Source organism: Balearica regulorum, chromosome 10, assembly GCF_011004875.1.
Source record: "Balearica regulorum gibbericeps isolate bBalReg1 chromosome 10, bBalReg1.pri, whole genome shotgun sequence".
Taxonomy (NCBI): Eukaryota; Metazoa; Chordata; class Aves; order Gruiformes; family Gruidae; genus Balearica; species Balearica regulorum.
This window is the reverse complement of record NC_046193.1, coordinates 6,276,672-6,293,132: the sequence shown is the minus strand read 5'-3', so window position 1 is coordinate 6,293,132 and position 16,461 is coordinate 6,276,672. Positions and strand designations below refer to the sequence as shown.

The 16,461-nt window shown below is 43.3% G+C and overlaps 2 protein-coding genes across 12 annotated transcripts in view; one reads left to right on the top strand and one right to left on the bottom strand.

The window, feature by feature from the left end:
* PRKCD (protein kinase C delta) overlaps nucleotides 1-4,552 on the top strand; it is a 66,982-nt gene extending 62,430 nt beyond the window's left edge. For all 4 annotated transcript variants that reach the window (XM_075762922.1, XM_075762920.1, XM_075762923.1 and 1 more), the window contains exons 15-18: nucleotides 1,256-1,394; nucleotides 2,174-2,362; nucleotides 2,592-2,720; nucleotides 4,019-4,552. In XM_075762922.1, coding sequence (XP_075619037.1) covers nucleotides 1,256-1,394; nucleotides 2,174-2,362; nucleotides 2,592-2,720; nucleotides 4,019-4,177 — 616 coding nt within the window. In that variant the 3' untranslated portion in view covers nucleotides 4,178-4,552. The remainder of the gene's footprint in view (nucleotides 1-1,255; nucleotides 1,395-2,173; nucleotides 2,363-2,591; nucleotides 2,721-4,018) is intronic.
* Nucleotides 4,553-6,915: 2,363 nt separating this feature from the next.
* Nucleotides 6,916-16,461, bottom strand: part of LOC104637742 (6-phosphofructo-2-kinase/fructose-2,6-bisphosphatase 4) — a 52,700-nt gene continuing 43,154 nt past the window's right edge. For 5 of the 8 annotated variants that reach the window (XM_075762913.1, XM_075762915.1, XM_075762911.1 and 2 more), the window contains one exon: nucleotides 6,916-9,884. In XM_075762913.1, the coding sequence (XP_075619028.1) occupies nucleotides 9,825-9,884 (60 nt within the window). In that variant the 3' untranslated portion in view covers nucleotides 6,916-9,824. Of the gene's footprint in view, nucleotides 9,885-14,297; nucleotides 14,390-16,461 lie in introns of all 8 variants that reach the window. The other 3 variants (XM_075762912.1, XM_075762918.1, XM_075762914.1) reach the window with 3 other exon arrangements.

The window sequence follows — 16,461 nt, the reverse complement described above, 5'->3', positions numbered from 1 at the left end:
ACAAAATCCTTCCTTCCCAGAGTTTCTAGAGCATTTTTAGGCTTGCTGTTAAACTTCCCTGTAGTAAGTTAGAATGTTCCTGGAGGGAGATTTCAGAGTATGAAGTATTCTCAGAGGAACAGTACAATTTTCCAACAAGACACCAGCAAAAACAAAGGTACTCCACGCACCCCCCACCCCCCCCCAGTCTTATGCAGGATGTTTACCAGTATAATCACAGAACCTGACTGGACCAGTTTAGGTAGGCGTCGCATGTGAGCGCACATCCATATAAAAGATTTTAGAACTTCTTGTAGCTAGGTAAGTGCAGTGCCCTAAGTTACCATGAGTTTTCCCCATCTCAACTATATTGAGTTTACTGAGGTGAACAGCAGCTGATGTCCAAACATGGAAGGATTTATGGTGCGTTGCATTAGATCAGGGACTCTTGGTTCGAGCTGCAGCTCAGTGTGAGCAGTGTAAGTAGCTGATACTGGGAACTTAAGTTACTGATGGGAAAAGACTGCCCTGTTCTCATGTCAAATTATCTGCTGTAGTCAAGTCTATCTATCTCAGTAAGCAGCAGGGCTGCTCAGTTTCTCTTCAGCCTGCCCTCCTTGGTATGTGCTTTTGCAGCCAGATGGACAAAAACTGCATTATAGTCAAAAGGGAGGGAACGTAGCTTTTGGAAACTGCTGTTAAAAAGCTCTTATTTGATTGAATAGTGTTGTTCTGAAAAAAGACAGGAAAAGGACACTTTCCAGGCTGCGCCCACAACACATGAACCCTCTTGTGCTGTAACCAGGACCAAGTCACAGGTGGCACTAAAGGTTGGGCAAGCTTCCCACAGTCACGCTCCTGCCAGAGGCTCTGAGAATCCAACAATCCTCCTTTTGAGCTATGAAGCTGGTGCAGCGCTGTGCTGGCTAGTGGGGCACGAACTTGCCCAGAAGCAACAGGAGCACCAAATGTTTCAGCACAGAGCTGAAAGCGAGTGTTGAGGATTATAAGGTCACACACTATATATATACACACACACACACCCCCCAGCCTCTTTCTTACTCTGACAAGAGAATTCTTCCCTTCTCCCCACCACCTTCAAAGTACAAAAGTACTATGTTGTATGTATTGTGTTGATGGATGATTATTTTCTTGAAAAGTCTCTTTGTATGGTGCAGGGTAGGTGTTCTATCAGTGAAGAAACTGTATGCATCTGAATACAAAAATGACTCACTTGCCCTTAAAACATAACTTTTTTTTAAAATACTTTTTGCAGGGACCTAAAACTGGACAATGTGATGCTTGATAAAGAAGGCCACATCAAAATAGCTGATTTTGGAATGTGCAAAGAAAATGTTGTTGGTGAGAACAAGGCAAGCACTTTCTGCGGGACCCCAGACTACATTGCTCCCGAGGTCAGTATGGCACTGCCACGTACACCGGTGTTACAACGGCTGTTGTGATTAATCATCCTTTTGCAGACTAATAGTTCAGAAATGTAAGAGTCTAATTAGCACAGGAGAAAAAAAAACATTAAATCTCAGTTCTCTGTAGAAGGTACTTGACACTTGTAAATATCTATAGCTGCAAGTTTAAAAAAAACAACGTTTTTGAAATGTTAAGATGTTCAGGTTTTGAACAACTAGTTTTTCCCTTCTGCCCTTACAGCTAGCATACACACGGGGCTCCTGCAACTGAATGTTTGTGCCCTGCAGATGGTGAACAGACTTGTGCCCATGCAAATGGCCACAATTCAGTGCAAAAGCAGCTTCCCAGGGGAATCTAAGTTAAATTCCCTGGGTTATAGCTGGGTTTTTATCTGATTTGCAAAGTAGTCCAATTAAGGTAGTTAGCTTTTAAAGCTATACATGATGTCAAAGTCTGTCTGGTAGTAATCTACTTTTCATTGCTACTTGCTTCTCCCTTCATCTTGTGAAGAAACTAAAGAGGATGTTTTCCAAGTATGGTGTTATTTAACATTAATGGAGAAAATTTCTGAATGAGAGCAAAGACACCGAGTTCTCCCCGTTTCTGCAAATGGCAGCCAAGGATAAAACTACAAATGCGTATCTCTGTCAACAATTTTTCAGATAACTAGGGTATTTAGCGGGCAAAACCCCCAGTTATTAAAGATTCTCTCTTAAAAATTGTATGTTGCTGCCTTTTACTAATTGTACTTCTTCTGTGGAACAAGATCCTGCAAGGTTTGCGGTACACATTCTCTGTGGACTGGTGGTCATTTGGGGTCCTGCTGTACGAGATGCTTATTGGACAATCGCCCTTCCATGGGGACGATGAAGATGAGCTGTTTGAGTCGATCCGAGTGGACACCCCTCACTACCCACGCTGGATTACCAAGGAATCAAAAGACATATTAGAAAAGGTAGGACTAATGATCAACAAGTGGGTCACAGTACTGTATTTGTCCAGGGAGGGGCTTGTTTATCAGCAAGCAAATTACTTCTACACATGGAAAGCCAGGCCAGCTTAATTACTAATGGTCTGTTTGCTGTTAGCAACTCTTGTTCTCTTAGCAGCATACTCATTATTCTTCCAGTGCCACCTACCTGTGAGCAGAGTAAGGCTTTACCGGGTTTTGTCTTCTCTTGCAGCTATTTGAAAGGGATCCAACACGACGACTTGGGGTGACTGGGAATATCAGAGACCATCCTTTCTTCAAAACCATCAACTGGACGGCGCTGGAGAAGAGGGAGGTGGATCCTCCTTTCAGGCCCAAAGTGGTATGTGGGTTATTCTGCATTCTGGAGCAGTACAGCAAGTGCTGGCCAAGGGGTGATTTCTCTAAGTTCAGACTATCCTACTGCAAGGTTATAAATGAGATTGTTATGTACCTCAAACATACAGATGGTTCAGTTAAAGAGGTGCACTAGATTCCTTGGACTGCCCTGAAATCTTTCCTATCAATCAAGACTGCCTTCCCATGCTCTCTCAGGGAGCTTCTTTACTAACAGACTCTTCAGGAAATCAATTAATAGCTCCATACTCATTCTTCTTAAATCTTTGGATCATTAGAAAAATACAATGTTTTATGTGCCTCGATCTTAGAAATGCTGATAGTTTCTTGCATTTTTCTCTTCTCTAATGCCACATGGGAGAAGGACCAATAACTTGGGGCTACTCACTTGGTAACTGCCTGCAGGCATTCAGTACAAGCATTAAGAATGTGCTGTTCCAAACTCATTGACAGGCTCCAAGTGAGCAAAAAGATACATGCTCTCTACTACTGAACTTAGAACTATGTGTAACGTATATGTCTAATGTTACCTCAAAAAAGACCTGAAGAACAGCCCGGCTGTTACTCATAGTCGGTATCACCGTGGGCTGCTGCTGCATCATCTCACCTGGTTAGAAACTCAAACCAGTTTTCCTCCAGCCTGTTACTGGTACAGGTAAAACGATCTGGAGGTAGTGCAGGCTCTTTAAAATGTACTTACCTACTCGATGGAGGAGAACTGTCCTGTTCAACAACAGGCAGATTCATGTTCCCAGAGGAAAGGGGACTCTGGCAACGTAAGGATCCTACAAACAGTTAACCTTCAGAGGTACAGAGTGTAAAACGTGGTCTTTAGTAACGTGAACTCTTATGAAACATGCACAAATATTTTATCCAGACAGAAAGCAGTGCTTTTTTCTTCTCTGAACAAGTACAGACTGTAAAATGCTTTCAGGAATTTAAAAGTTTTTGTTAACGGCAAGAAATGTTGGGCTTAAATGTAAATGCTGCATTGTTTTTGTCAGTAGAGAGTCTTTGGGTAATTGTATGAAACGGATCACCAGTCCAAGGTGGTTCTTCTCCAAAGCAACCTGGTGCTATTTGTTGTCAACAATAAGCAATTGCCCAGTTAGTTATAATCTTACAGTGTTGTTGAAATAGGCAAAAAGGAGATTTTTTTTCTCTAAATCAGAGGGAAGAGGGAGGGATGGAGCTCAAGGACTCCTAACCTTTTGTATTTAAGTAATCTGTTCTGGAAGAAATGACAGTTTGTCTCAAACTATCTTCCCTCTCCGTTTAACACAGAAGTCAGCAAGTGACTACAACAACTTCGACAGAGAATTTCTGAGTGAGAAGCCAAAATTGTCCTACAGTGACAAAAACCTGATTGAGTCCATGGATCAATCTGCATTTGATGGATTTTCTTTTATTAACCCTAAATTTGAACAGATCTTGGACAAGTAAGTCTCCAAACAGAGTCGGACTTTAAAGCAGGGTTAAACGTCATAAACCGAAAACTCCCAAGTGTTTTGCATTCCAACGATGTCATGGATACTTCAGAATAATACAGTCGTGTGATTAATTATGTCCAACTGCTGAGTTATTGGCAGTGTTCTTTTATGCATGGTTGGGTTTAAGGTATGTGAATCATGTGTATTATTTTCTCTATTTGGGAAAATGTAAATTGTTTGGTACTTGAATGTAGTTATATATATGTATGTGCTGTATATTTTGCTCGAGAGAAGACATTGGGGAACAGAAGATGTCTTTTTAAAAAGTGTTTGAGCCCTTGGTTCTTTTACTTGTCCTCAATTAAACAAAAGTTACGTTAAACTTTCATTCACGGCTTTAGGATTTTTTTTCTAGAAATACGCAATTAGACTCATGTTGTCTTTAAACTACAGTAAAAAAATAACAATTTTTAAGCCCTGATCACTTACAAAAACAACACAAATATTTTAGGAGAATTAACCAAACTGAAGACTTAGACAAAAGCAGATATTCAGTCTAACACCAGCTGCTGTGGGAACGGCTCGGTGCCAAGCAAGCGTCTGGCTTCAGCGACCGCGCTACGTGTTTATTCTGGGGCAAGTACCTGGCCACAGCCGGCGACGCTGCCTGGGAAGAGGCGTCCCTGCCCTTCAACGCCCCTTCCCATGAACAGAAACACGCCATACGATCGCAGCAGAGCGTTAGTACCGCTGGCCTGAGCTGGCAGAGAGGAAGCAGCTTGCTTAACTGCCAAGCACAAAATCCTTCTTCCAGCAGCTGTGGCTGCTCCTACTTGCTGTAAAAAGGGCACAGAACTAGAGCCTGCTTTGTTGCAATACCTACCTCTGAATTTTGATTGTTAACCACTAACAAGAAAGAAAAACTAATGTAATTGCTGCAAAGCTTTTTCCAAAACTCTTCTCCTTGCAATCAGCTTGTAAAATACAGAATGAACCAAGGTCCCTCAGACTTCTCAAAAGTTTTCTGTAGCTTCTCACACTAGTGCAAATTATTTTCATTTTCTCAACCATTGAGCAGGCCAAAAAAAACCCTTGACATATTGGTATCAGTTTGTCCAACGCAGTTACAGGACAGTGCCGTGCTCTTAGTGCACCCTGGAGTTTCTGGGCAGTTTCAGACTGTTAATCCTGCTGGAAGAGCAGGAGAAAGCCATTGCCTGCCCCCTCAGTAAGACCTCCTATAGACAAAAAAACACAGTGCAGCCTTTGTTTTCCTGCTGAAGCACAGCTCTAGCTTAGCACTATCACCAGTAAGACCTGGCTGTCAGCTAAGCATGCAGTAGATGCAGGGTGGAATAGTCCGAACACAGCCGGTGTTTCCCAACAGCCTGGCTTTGCCTTGGTGCCATCACAGGCACTTACACAGCCCTGTCAGAGGGAACAAACACTGCATTGCTGCCAGGGAGAGCAGCAAACTTGTGGTTTTCCCCTTCCAGTAACCTGCCAAGTCATTTCTGGTTTGCCATTTTTCCCTACAACGTTATTCTGCTTTCGAAGGCGAGTGCTGGATCCTCCTACCCAAGCAGAAACACTTTTCTACGTAAGAAGGTACAAATGTAGCTGCCAGCAGCATGGAGTATTTGCTGTCCAAGAAGCTGTAATAAACTACAAGAAGTAGCAATTGTCGCTTGTAGGAACATTTGCTTACTGTCCTTACCTGCTTCACTCTGGAGTAACGGGTGCCAGACCTACTCAGGAGGGACCTTGCTGCTCTTCTGGTATTTGACCAACTTACCTGAAGCATCCCATCACACGCCTGACCACGCTCACGACACCTGGGCAAAGACACCTCTCCTCCACCAAGCAGTTACTGTACCCCCCTGCACTGTGGAGCATTAACTGCGCCACCTGAACAGAAGCTGCCCTGCTCAGGTTACAGAACCCACCGTGAAAGCTCCGCAGGTCATACAGCTCCAGGGCCACCTCCGCCGAACTGCAGTGCCCGAGGGACGCCCGGCAGACAAATGGCTGGGTTTCCTCAACCATCATGGTCTGGGCCAGCCTCGTGCTACTGGGAGACGGAGGTTTTTGAAGGAAAGCAGCCTAAAAGCTTTAGAAGAAAAAAAAAAAACAACAAAAAAATTACCTCCCACACAGACATAAATACACAGTAGAGTTAAAAATGAAGAAAATATTCCTTCTTCCTAGCAGAGAAGATACAAGAGGTTACCACCCAAGAGTACAGAGTGATCAACAAGACAGGCAAATTTGAGTACGTAATTCTAAACCACAAAGTGGTAATTAATTTTGTCCTTATCCTTCAGAATGACAAGTACCCCTGCAAATGTAATGCCATCTACCTGACCTCTATTTGTAAGTTTGTACTAGAAAGCAGCGTTTTGCTGTTGGTTTTCAGCTTTCTCAAAAATGCAGCAGCAGCATTGGGAAGACAGTGTAAGAAGAGTGTAGCTGTGAGAGCGTGCATCAATTCTTAAACTACCAACAATGAGGTAAAATTAATAAAGTCTTACCTTTCTTCTCCACTGCATGCAAATCTTGACTTGTATTTAATCAGATCTTCCACCATCTTCCTCAGTTACTGAGTTTGTTACTTAAATTATAATTAATTGTCAGAGTAAAGCAAACAATTAACTTAATTCTTCTGCCTATCTTTCTTCCGAAAGCTGTGGAACACTCACCTGGCACTTCAGGTGCTGAAAATGGGCACGGAAAGAAACACACATTGGCACATGCTGTGGCATTTGATCTTTATTACTTGGACCAACAGTCAAATGATTACATTTGTCTGAAAGACTATGACGAAGGCCAACAATGTAAGAAAAGACAGTTTAATCCCATTTGAGAGACTGCATCTGAGCGAGCAAGTGCCTTAACAGTCAGAAGGCAGAAAAATAAACGTGGGTACAAATATACAAGGTCAGGACAAGGGTTTCCACCTCTCCCGTCAGTGACGGTTCTGTCAGGAGGGAGGGGGTGAACGCAGCTTTTAGATTGTGACAATAATCTGCAATTCCTGACAGTGCCTTTCCAGAAAGGTGGTTATGCCCCGGGGAGAACCGGTCACTCACTCCAAATCTAATCACTCACTCCAAATCTACAGTCGTTGTCTACACTTGGTCTCTCCAGCTAGAAAGGGCCAGATGCAGTCAGTGATTTAGTACCTTCCTAAAGTACAGAGACAACTTCTTTTTTTTTTTTTTCTTTCCTCTTCAAGTATCAGCATAACAGTTTATTTACACTTGTATATAATTCTTTTTACTGAACACCCACTTAGTGTAACACTCATCACAGTATATTCAAAAGCAGGCTATAAAAATACCTACCATACATAAAACATTTAGCCTCAAGGAATTTTACAGCACCTCTGAAAGTTGAGAGGGGTAAAACAGAAAGGGAGAGAGGGGAGACACCCGGAGCCGTGCCGGCCAGTGAAGAGAAGCAGCCCTTGGGCTCAGCTCTCACCTTTCCTTCCACCACACCGCTTTAACCAGGTCTGAGCTCGAGGAGTACCGCAGTCTGCCCGTAAAACCCCGCTTTTCCAATAGAGTGTCCTGGGATTTGCCCTACCTACAGATAAACTCTGACTTTCTTCATTTAAAAGCTGTTTAACAACTCCTGGTCGCGGCTGGACGGTGGAGGTCTGGAGGAGCAAGGGCTGCCTGGAGCACAGCCCGGCTTTCCCACATTGAGCACATGGCAAATCAGGAGGGGAAATTACTTCTATATTTTTGCCACCAAGGTGGCCTTGTTAACTACACACCAATAAATTAACTTCGCCGAGCAGCGCTGCGTGGTCTCTCTCCTCACACAATTAACTACTTAATAAAGATCTGAAATGGGCATTACCGAACACGTGGATTGCACACACAAAGCTTTAGACAGCAGCGCTCGAAGCAAGTGTTTCTGGTCGTCCCGTACCCTATGCATTCCTCTTCTGAAATGGAACCCAGCGATACGGTATGGCTTACTTCCAGAGCTGAATATATTGCTGAAATTAGCTTATTGAAACAAATCACAACAGCAGCATGTTATTTTATAAACCCTGCACAAAAGACAATTTAGCCCTTGCCTGCAAAAACTACATTATGAGGGCCCAGTATTTCACACAGGAGTTAAGAAAAAAGAAAAAAACCAAACACAAAAACAAACAACAAAACAAAACCCCAATGACATACATGGTAAAAGCTCAACAAACTGAAGAGAAATCCTTAGAAAAAACACAGCCCAACTACCAAAGAACAGTTCTCATTTCAAGAACTAAGAGCCAGCAGCAGCGCTGGCAGCTCGCTTCAGTTGTCTGGTAACACACACAGAACACACGTTGATTCAGTACAGTTAAAAGGTCGTGGCCTCGGACATAGAAAATTCCATTTTTAGCACTGGAGTTTCACAAAGTATAAAAATGCAGCGAAGGATTGGGATGGGGGAAGGTGCTTAAAAACAACACGAAAACCCCAAGGCAGGTGTGACGTGTTAAAAATAGTTTCAGAATTTACCTGGTATTTTTCTTGCAAGAGCTGTTAGAAGGGTTAAACTCCACCTAACCTTTCTGTACTGTTTCCTGATGTACGTATTAAAGTGGCTATAAGACAGAAACATACACTCTTATGTTGAAATTCATTCCAAAAAGTGCCTAAAAATAAAAAAAATCACAGCACTAAAGACAAGCAGCGTCTCCAGCCCCTGACAGTCCAAATCCCTTTCCCCTCCCTTCCAGTCTGAGAGCTGCTCATCCCTCCTGTAACGGCAGCAGAAAGGACATGGCTCTCCCGATTCAGGGCCCAGACTGCTAGCTACACTCACACTCATGTCCCCCACTTAATATCAGGTCCTCCAGGACCCTCCAAAATACAGCCCCTGGAAAATGTTAAAATCTTGCTAAAACAGAAAAAATTTTCAGGTAGCAAATCTAGCTTTAATGCTTTTATTTTCCAAGGAGAAAGTCATAGGATCACAGAACAGTTTGGGTTGGAAGGGACCTTCCAGATCATCTAGTTCCAACCCCCCTGCCATGGGCAGGGACACAAAGTCTCCCCGTTTCAGAAGAATGTTAAGTTGCGGTTGGCAAACCAAAGCACAATTTAAAACACAGAAAAGCTATCAGAGCTGATAGGCTTTTCCACTTAAAGTAATTTTGCAACGTGAAGCCTCCAATGCTGAAAATGTAGAATTTCACCTGTGTTAAATACGCCATCAAAAAAATCTCCATGTAATTCTAATGCAATCATTCACAGTAAAAATAAGAGGAGCTCTTAGAAAAAACACTTAAAAAAAGAAAGTAAAATCTAGTTAAAATCTGACAGTAAAATTGACATGGGCAATTAACCATCTCGCAGTATCCACAGATGAACAATAAAATCCACTTAAACTGCACAAATTTACATACGAAAAATCTAAAGCCAACTCTATTCTGCTTCCCATAAATCTTGTTACCGATACCTCTCAGCACTGGGAGTTATCCAGAACTACAAGTTTTCTCCAGAGAAGCTGAATCACATTCGAAATGTCTTAAAGTGAAGGGGAGGCGCGTCCGTTCCAACTCGCTCGGCGCTCAGCAACGCCTTCTCCATTCTCCTGGACCTGAGCTGCTACTTAATGCTCTTGCGCTGGAGGAAGGGCTGCCGCCCCGGGAACTGGAGCTATAGGTGGTTAGGTACTGTCCTCAACGCTTCTTCTCTTGACCGATCCACACCTACATTCTGCAAATTGAAAGGAAAAAAAAAAAAAGATTTTAAAGCAAGGGACTCAACGGTCAGACGTAGTTTCGCTTAACACATGGCTATTGTGCAAGGCAAAAAATGAGCAAGTTTTAATGCGTATTTCCTCAAAGTGCAAAACACACGGTCCCAGCCGTGAGTAGAAGTCGGAAGCCAGGCTTAGACCTCATCCCAGACGCTACGTGCTTTGCAGAGCCCAACTCCCTCAGCTACCCAAACGCAGGCGCTCTGCTGCCAGGGAAAAAGCGTCTAAGACTTGTATTACACCAGCTCTGGTAGGACAACCAGTCTCTGTACACCATATGCAGGTCACAATGTTATGGGTTTTTAAGACTTTTTTCCTTTAATCACTGTTTTTAGCCACCTTTTTCTAATCCACTCTCTCTCCTAGTCTTTCTGCATATAGTATAAGAAAAAACAAAACCATGCAGCAGAGGTCATAAACCACACAAGGACTGATCCAATCTGGAGGGAGGGAAGCCCATCTATCCTTGTTTCAAGCACGCTCCAGGAAATGACTCCTTTACACCAACAGCTATAAAACTAATCCTGATCCTGTCTGTGAGCAGCTAAGTCACTGGAAGGACTCTGAATAACTCCCTGAAAAGCTGTAACAAAGTTTTCCCTAAAGAGCTGGTAACATAAAGATTAAATGCACTTCAGGATACACAGGCATGTGGCAGATGTCACAATGACATCAGATAATGTTTCAGTGGTTTTATAACCACATTTATTAGAGTTTACTTTCCAAACAAGTCTCTCCAGTCCAACTCAAGGAAAAGGAGAGCCCCACTAGCACATTGCGAGGGGGACCCTCAGCCCCCACACTCCAAACAGCATTCACACAAGTCCACCAGTCAAAATGCATCGACTTAAAAAGCAAGTCATTCCCCTCCCCAATCCCAGTTTCTAGGATTTTCAGCCATTTCTTATGAAAACAGGAGATAAACAACCAGCACCAGATTTGATTTGGGGGTTGAAGTGTGCCAACATCACTCCTACCCGTACCAATTCTCCCTTCTCATCAGCCTTCAAGCCCGTGGGTAAATCACCCCGTTTTCCACCATGACCACACCACACAAGGTTTCTGAGAACACGCACACGAACGGACAGTCGTCCGAGTCCTGGAAATCTCTGCACCCACGAGCACACTGCCCAACCCGCTCCCTGACTTCTCTCTTTGAAGGAAAGAAAAGCAACAACGCTGTTTCAGGAAGAAGTTCCTACAGGTAGCATCTCTCCTGCAGCAAAGGACACACTAAGACACTGACGGACATGACATCTGCCCAAGAACATGAGAAGGTGGCAAAACGTGTCACATTCCGCATGACTACAAGGAAAAAACCAAACCAAACCATGATGGCATTTGTTGCATTTCTTTGTATTTTTCTTAGCAACTGATGCAACATACCCAGAAATTCCTTGGGACTGCGGAGATGCCTCCACAGGCACTCCAGGAGTATTGGCTGAAATCTTTTAAGCTGAACATCTGATATTGATTCAAAGACAATTAAATGGAGCATGAAGTGGAGCATCAATATGCAGGAATCCAGAGGTACTGGAAATTACTTCACGAGCAGCAAGAACTAGACAGCTATAACATGAAACTAACAGGAAACAAGGTGGTCAAGAAAAGGCAGAAGACACAGCTTATTCAAGTCAATGAGAGGTATCAGGTGAAAGCAGCATCTTAGCAACTGAGACAGACCCAAGTAGGAATACCGACAGGCAGTCAAGAAAGTTGAAAGCAAAAAGTGCTTCATTTTGAGTAAATGTGCAGGAGAACAGGCTGTAGAAGTAAAGCACACTAAAGAAAGAAAACTCTGTCTGGGACAAACCCTCATAAACACATCCTAGGGCTTTTAGACAAATAGAATACCTAACCGCAAGACCAGATGAACCAAGGCTTAGAGAGGGACTAATATCCTCATTAATGGTAATGGATTCCTACTCATAGGAATGACATTAGATGATGGCACTTGGGATTGTACCCGCTTCCCAGAAACAAAGTGCTATAGGTTTCCGAACAGGACAGAACTGCCTTTTCAGTTTTATTTTGATTAGCTACACACCACCTTCACAGCAAACCAGGAAGATTTTGCAGGAAGGCTCTTCCACCGGAAAGGAGTAGCCTCAAGGACAAAGAACCAGCACAGGCATACACAGAGAAACAAACAGCACAATATGAATAACCCAGTACTCTACCAGCCAGCTTTCCCTCTGCGAGCTGTGCCACAAACTGTCACTGCCGCTTCCCACCCAGCATTGGGCCTTTCTTTTCCTAAGAAAATAAGCCAGAGATGGCTATTAAGCAATCCTGCTGTAATAGGAGACACCTTAGAGTGCAAAACTGCTTTTAAATATCCACTTCAGTCCATTGCATACATCAGCACAATGAGCATTATGCTCAGCAAAGAGAACAGCACGCAGCCTCAGCCCCAGGAAATGGGCTAGTGGCAGCCGGCAGGGATGGAGGGGCCTGAGCACTTCTGCCCCTTCCCCTCCCTCCGCAACCTCCAGTTTGGCAGCAGAGCATGCAAGCCCAGCTTTCCTCCCTGGCTAAGTTCCTACCCCTTCCACCTTCCCGCTCCGTTTCCCCCGACAGCCCCAGGCATTCTTTTTCAAGCAGCAAAACTCAGTTTTTCCACAGCAGACGCCTGCGCAGATTTTGGCTCCATTAAAAATGTAATGCGTTTAGTTTAAATTGGCACAGTATTTCCTAGTCACGGCCCACGGAGGTGACAGCACTCCGAGCCATCTCGGTGCTGTTTCTCAGTACCCGACTATGGCCAGTGTCCCCGTGCCCTCTCGGGGACATCACCTCAACCGTCAGGTCAAAGCAACCCGACTGACTAATTAATGTGTGCAAGTGGGTACGGCAGGCTCAGATCTCCTCCTCTGTGGCATGTTTCATGGCAAAGCACTTGCTAAGGGGCAATTAAACACAGAAAATTGACAAAACACTCCCACATCACGTTCACAACAGAGAGGGGAAAATAATCCGGGTTCCCCCCAGTTGCAGCCCATCCTGGGACACTGGTTTAACTAAATACCAAGCAGCAGTACAGCGGGAGGCTCTCTGGCCAGGACTTATTTGGTTCTATCAGACATTCCCAATTGCTATAAACCTCTGAAAACTTTAGTGTAATTTTAGAAGTGCACATATGTAACCCTTTCTTTCCCAAAATCCCGGTTTTGGAAAAACGTACCACCTGAGAAAGCTAGCAGATAAAGCTTTCCACAACGCGCCACTCCTGCTTACTGTCAATACTATAAGACCCCCTCAGAAAACAGTCCCAGGACTCAATGATTTTCTGCCTTTCCCAGACTCAATGCTACCTAACCCAAGCTGCTTTGATGGCACAGATGCTTCCCGCTGCCTGGTTCTGCCCACCGTAACAGTGCAGAGAAGGGAGCCAAGGCACAGCACCACGTCTCAAACAAGCCACAGTCTCCTCCAGCCTGCGAAAGGTTTTGCTGTAGTTCAGTTTAGGATGCATTCCCTGCTGGTTTGAGATCCCGTGCCTACTGACAGGAGGAAAACCCTCCCATCCCCTACAAGGCAAGTCACAACCCAGCTACAAAATCATCAGGCCAACTCTGCTTCCACATTCTGAAATGGTCAACACTGCTTACTGTAGCCTAGATAAAATCTGGGTACAAAACATACGGAGCAGAGCTGTAAAAGCTCGTCAATCACCCATGTCCATACGAGAAGCAGGAAAAGAGGAAATCTAAAATCACTTCTGCCGGTGGGCAGAAGCCTAGTTAATGCAGAACAGCTGTTAAAAAAGTCATATATTAAAAACATTTATACACATTCCTGTACCTTGAATAATTGCTCTGGAACTAAATGAAAACTTGCTACCCTCTTCAAAGAGCACATCATTAATTAGCACATCTAAAGCACTAGTGCTATGGATCAGTGGGATTAAGATTTTACAGTAACTATGGATTGTTATTTTATACTACATAGCAGTCCAATCACTCCCAAGGGCACTGAAATAGATAATACTGGTGCCTAGAAAACAAACTTCAACTTGTTCTCATTGCACACAGGATGCTGTGTTTCAAGGCTTTTATAAACACGCTGCAGCTAACATTAAATGATTGCTGGCTGTTACAATAACACTTAATGCTGCAGGATCTTTAAATCATCAAAATTTACAAAAACAGCATTCCAGTGACAGCCGATCAATGTTTCATCCACAATAAATTAACCAGTGCAATACAGTTTTATTGTGATTTGATAATAATTTTTTTTCAAGTCATGCGCTGTACAAACATTTGATTTGGGTTTTGAGTTGTTGGGTTTGGGTGGGGCTTTTTTATTTCAAAGTGATTGGAATGATTAGTTTTTCAATTTATTTTGAAGTAGTAGGATGAAAACAGCACCCCAAGTTCGATAGTTGATCAGCACACAGGATTCACTGATGAGCAGGGACTGTTACAAGAGCGTCCTCGGGAGGTCGGGAAATGTCTACATTCTGTATAATAATAAAAATACAGAGGAGAATATTTATCATGCAGCAGTAAGAGCAACAAAAATACCAATCAGATTCCTTCACAAGTACACAGCTGCATTTATTTAAAAGCAGAGATTTTTTTAAACCCCCCACAGCCCAGGAATGCGGCAGACTGACAGCTGGTTGGTGTCCCAGAAGTAGACAGCTGGAAAACATATTTACAGTAATCACAGACACCATGCTGCTAACATCACCAAAAGCTCAAGTCACTCACGTTTAGGAGGACGTCTTTTACAGGCCTAAGCAGGAACACACTTAAACACACGCTTCTACATATACATATCCATTATGCAACTTCCAGTCTTTGCTGAACGATGCCATATACTTCTTTCCCAAGGGAAGACTTTAACATTTGTTTGTGTTATAGGTGATGTGCTACACCGGACAGAACAGAAAAATCTCCTACCAGACACCTGAACCATTCAAGACTGCTCACACCAACTAGATCTCACCTCATTTTGCAGAGGCTGTAGAAAAAAAGTTACATTCAATGCAGCAAATCATCCAAAACCAAACCACCAGCACTGCCAAACCCTTGCGCTAGGAAGCACAGCTTTGAGTGCTGCTCTGCGGAACCAGAATCGGGAATCACGCCGGCCACGGTACCATGTCATGCAAGTCCCAAAGACTGTGCAATTCGTATTCTCCCTTCTACCAAGAAAGCAGACTGATAAACTGTTCTGCTGAAGTTCCTTCTAAGATCTTGATCTAAGGTTTGGCCTGTTTTAGGCCAAATCATTGCCAGTTCTTCAAACTTTGTGCTGATGGGCTTCGTAAGTATTACTTGTGTTACACTGTGGTAAGCAAACTCAGCCTTTGGTAACATCTCTCTCTCCCTTTCCTCCCCACAAAATCAAAAAGCAGATCTGGGTTTCTTGCTACGAGCACCCCTCCTATCTGTCATTCACTAAGACAGAGGTGCAAAATAGACATTTTACCTTGGTGCTTGCTTTCTGGCCCAAAGAGGGGGCCCAAGCAAGAGCTGAAGTAATCCTCTGAATGATTTTGAGTAGAAAAGACTACAGAGTCCTTCATTTGAGAAGGTCAGGAACTTAAGCCACTACAATGCTGACAAACACAAGACTCCACTTCAGACAAATCATCATCATACACTGAGGTTTACACATACTATAAACAAATACTCCAGTGCTTTCCCTGTATTTCTGCAATGTGAAAACAGATGCTTTCAGCTGAAGCCAAAAAGGACTGCACTGTTCTGAAACACAAATTACTTGTGGGGGCACAGAACAGCACACTGGGCAATTCTTAATCAAATAGTTTCATTGTTTAACAATGTTGTTATCTGCGATGCTGTATTTAATTAAATGCTTTGACTTCAATAGACTATTCGAAAATTTAATTTTACAGAAGTAATTAACATTTTTTTTGTAGGTGACGCAAATGAAATCTTTTGAAATTTTCATAGTCCTCTGAGCAGCATCTAAATGCAGACAGGATCAAATTAGTCCTTCATTCAGCCCTACTATGGACAGCATATCATCACCCATACCTCACTGGTCTGGGGTTTCTTTGGGGGGCAGAGGGAGAAGAGTGTTTGGGGTTTTTTAATAAAAATGCCTCTGCTCCTTTTTTAAAATTCATTAACTCAATTTATTTCTGGTCTAAACAAACAGCTTTGTGTCTTTGCGTCCACTCCAATGCAACTATCTGCACGATCCTCTACACGCACCTGAAATGCAACCACCCAACACCAACGTCAGTATGGACGCATCACTTGCGAGACATGGTGTCACTTGGTGATTCAGGAAGAGCTTTTCCCCCTCAAAATAAACACCTTTGGTTAGAGAAGCTGTATTTCCAACAGCAATTCCCAAGACACTTTAGCAAGCTGTAAATTCAGCAAACAGCCAAACTAAAGATGTTCAGTTGATCTACATCATTTAACACAGATTACCTGACACCTGCTCTAAGACACCCTTGTCTATTTTCCCTGTGCTTCTCCAACACCTTTGAGGCACTGTGAAAACAGAACGGATTTCCTAAACCTAACAAACCAAACCAAGATACAAAAG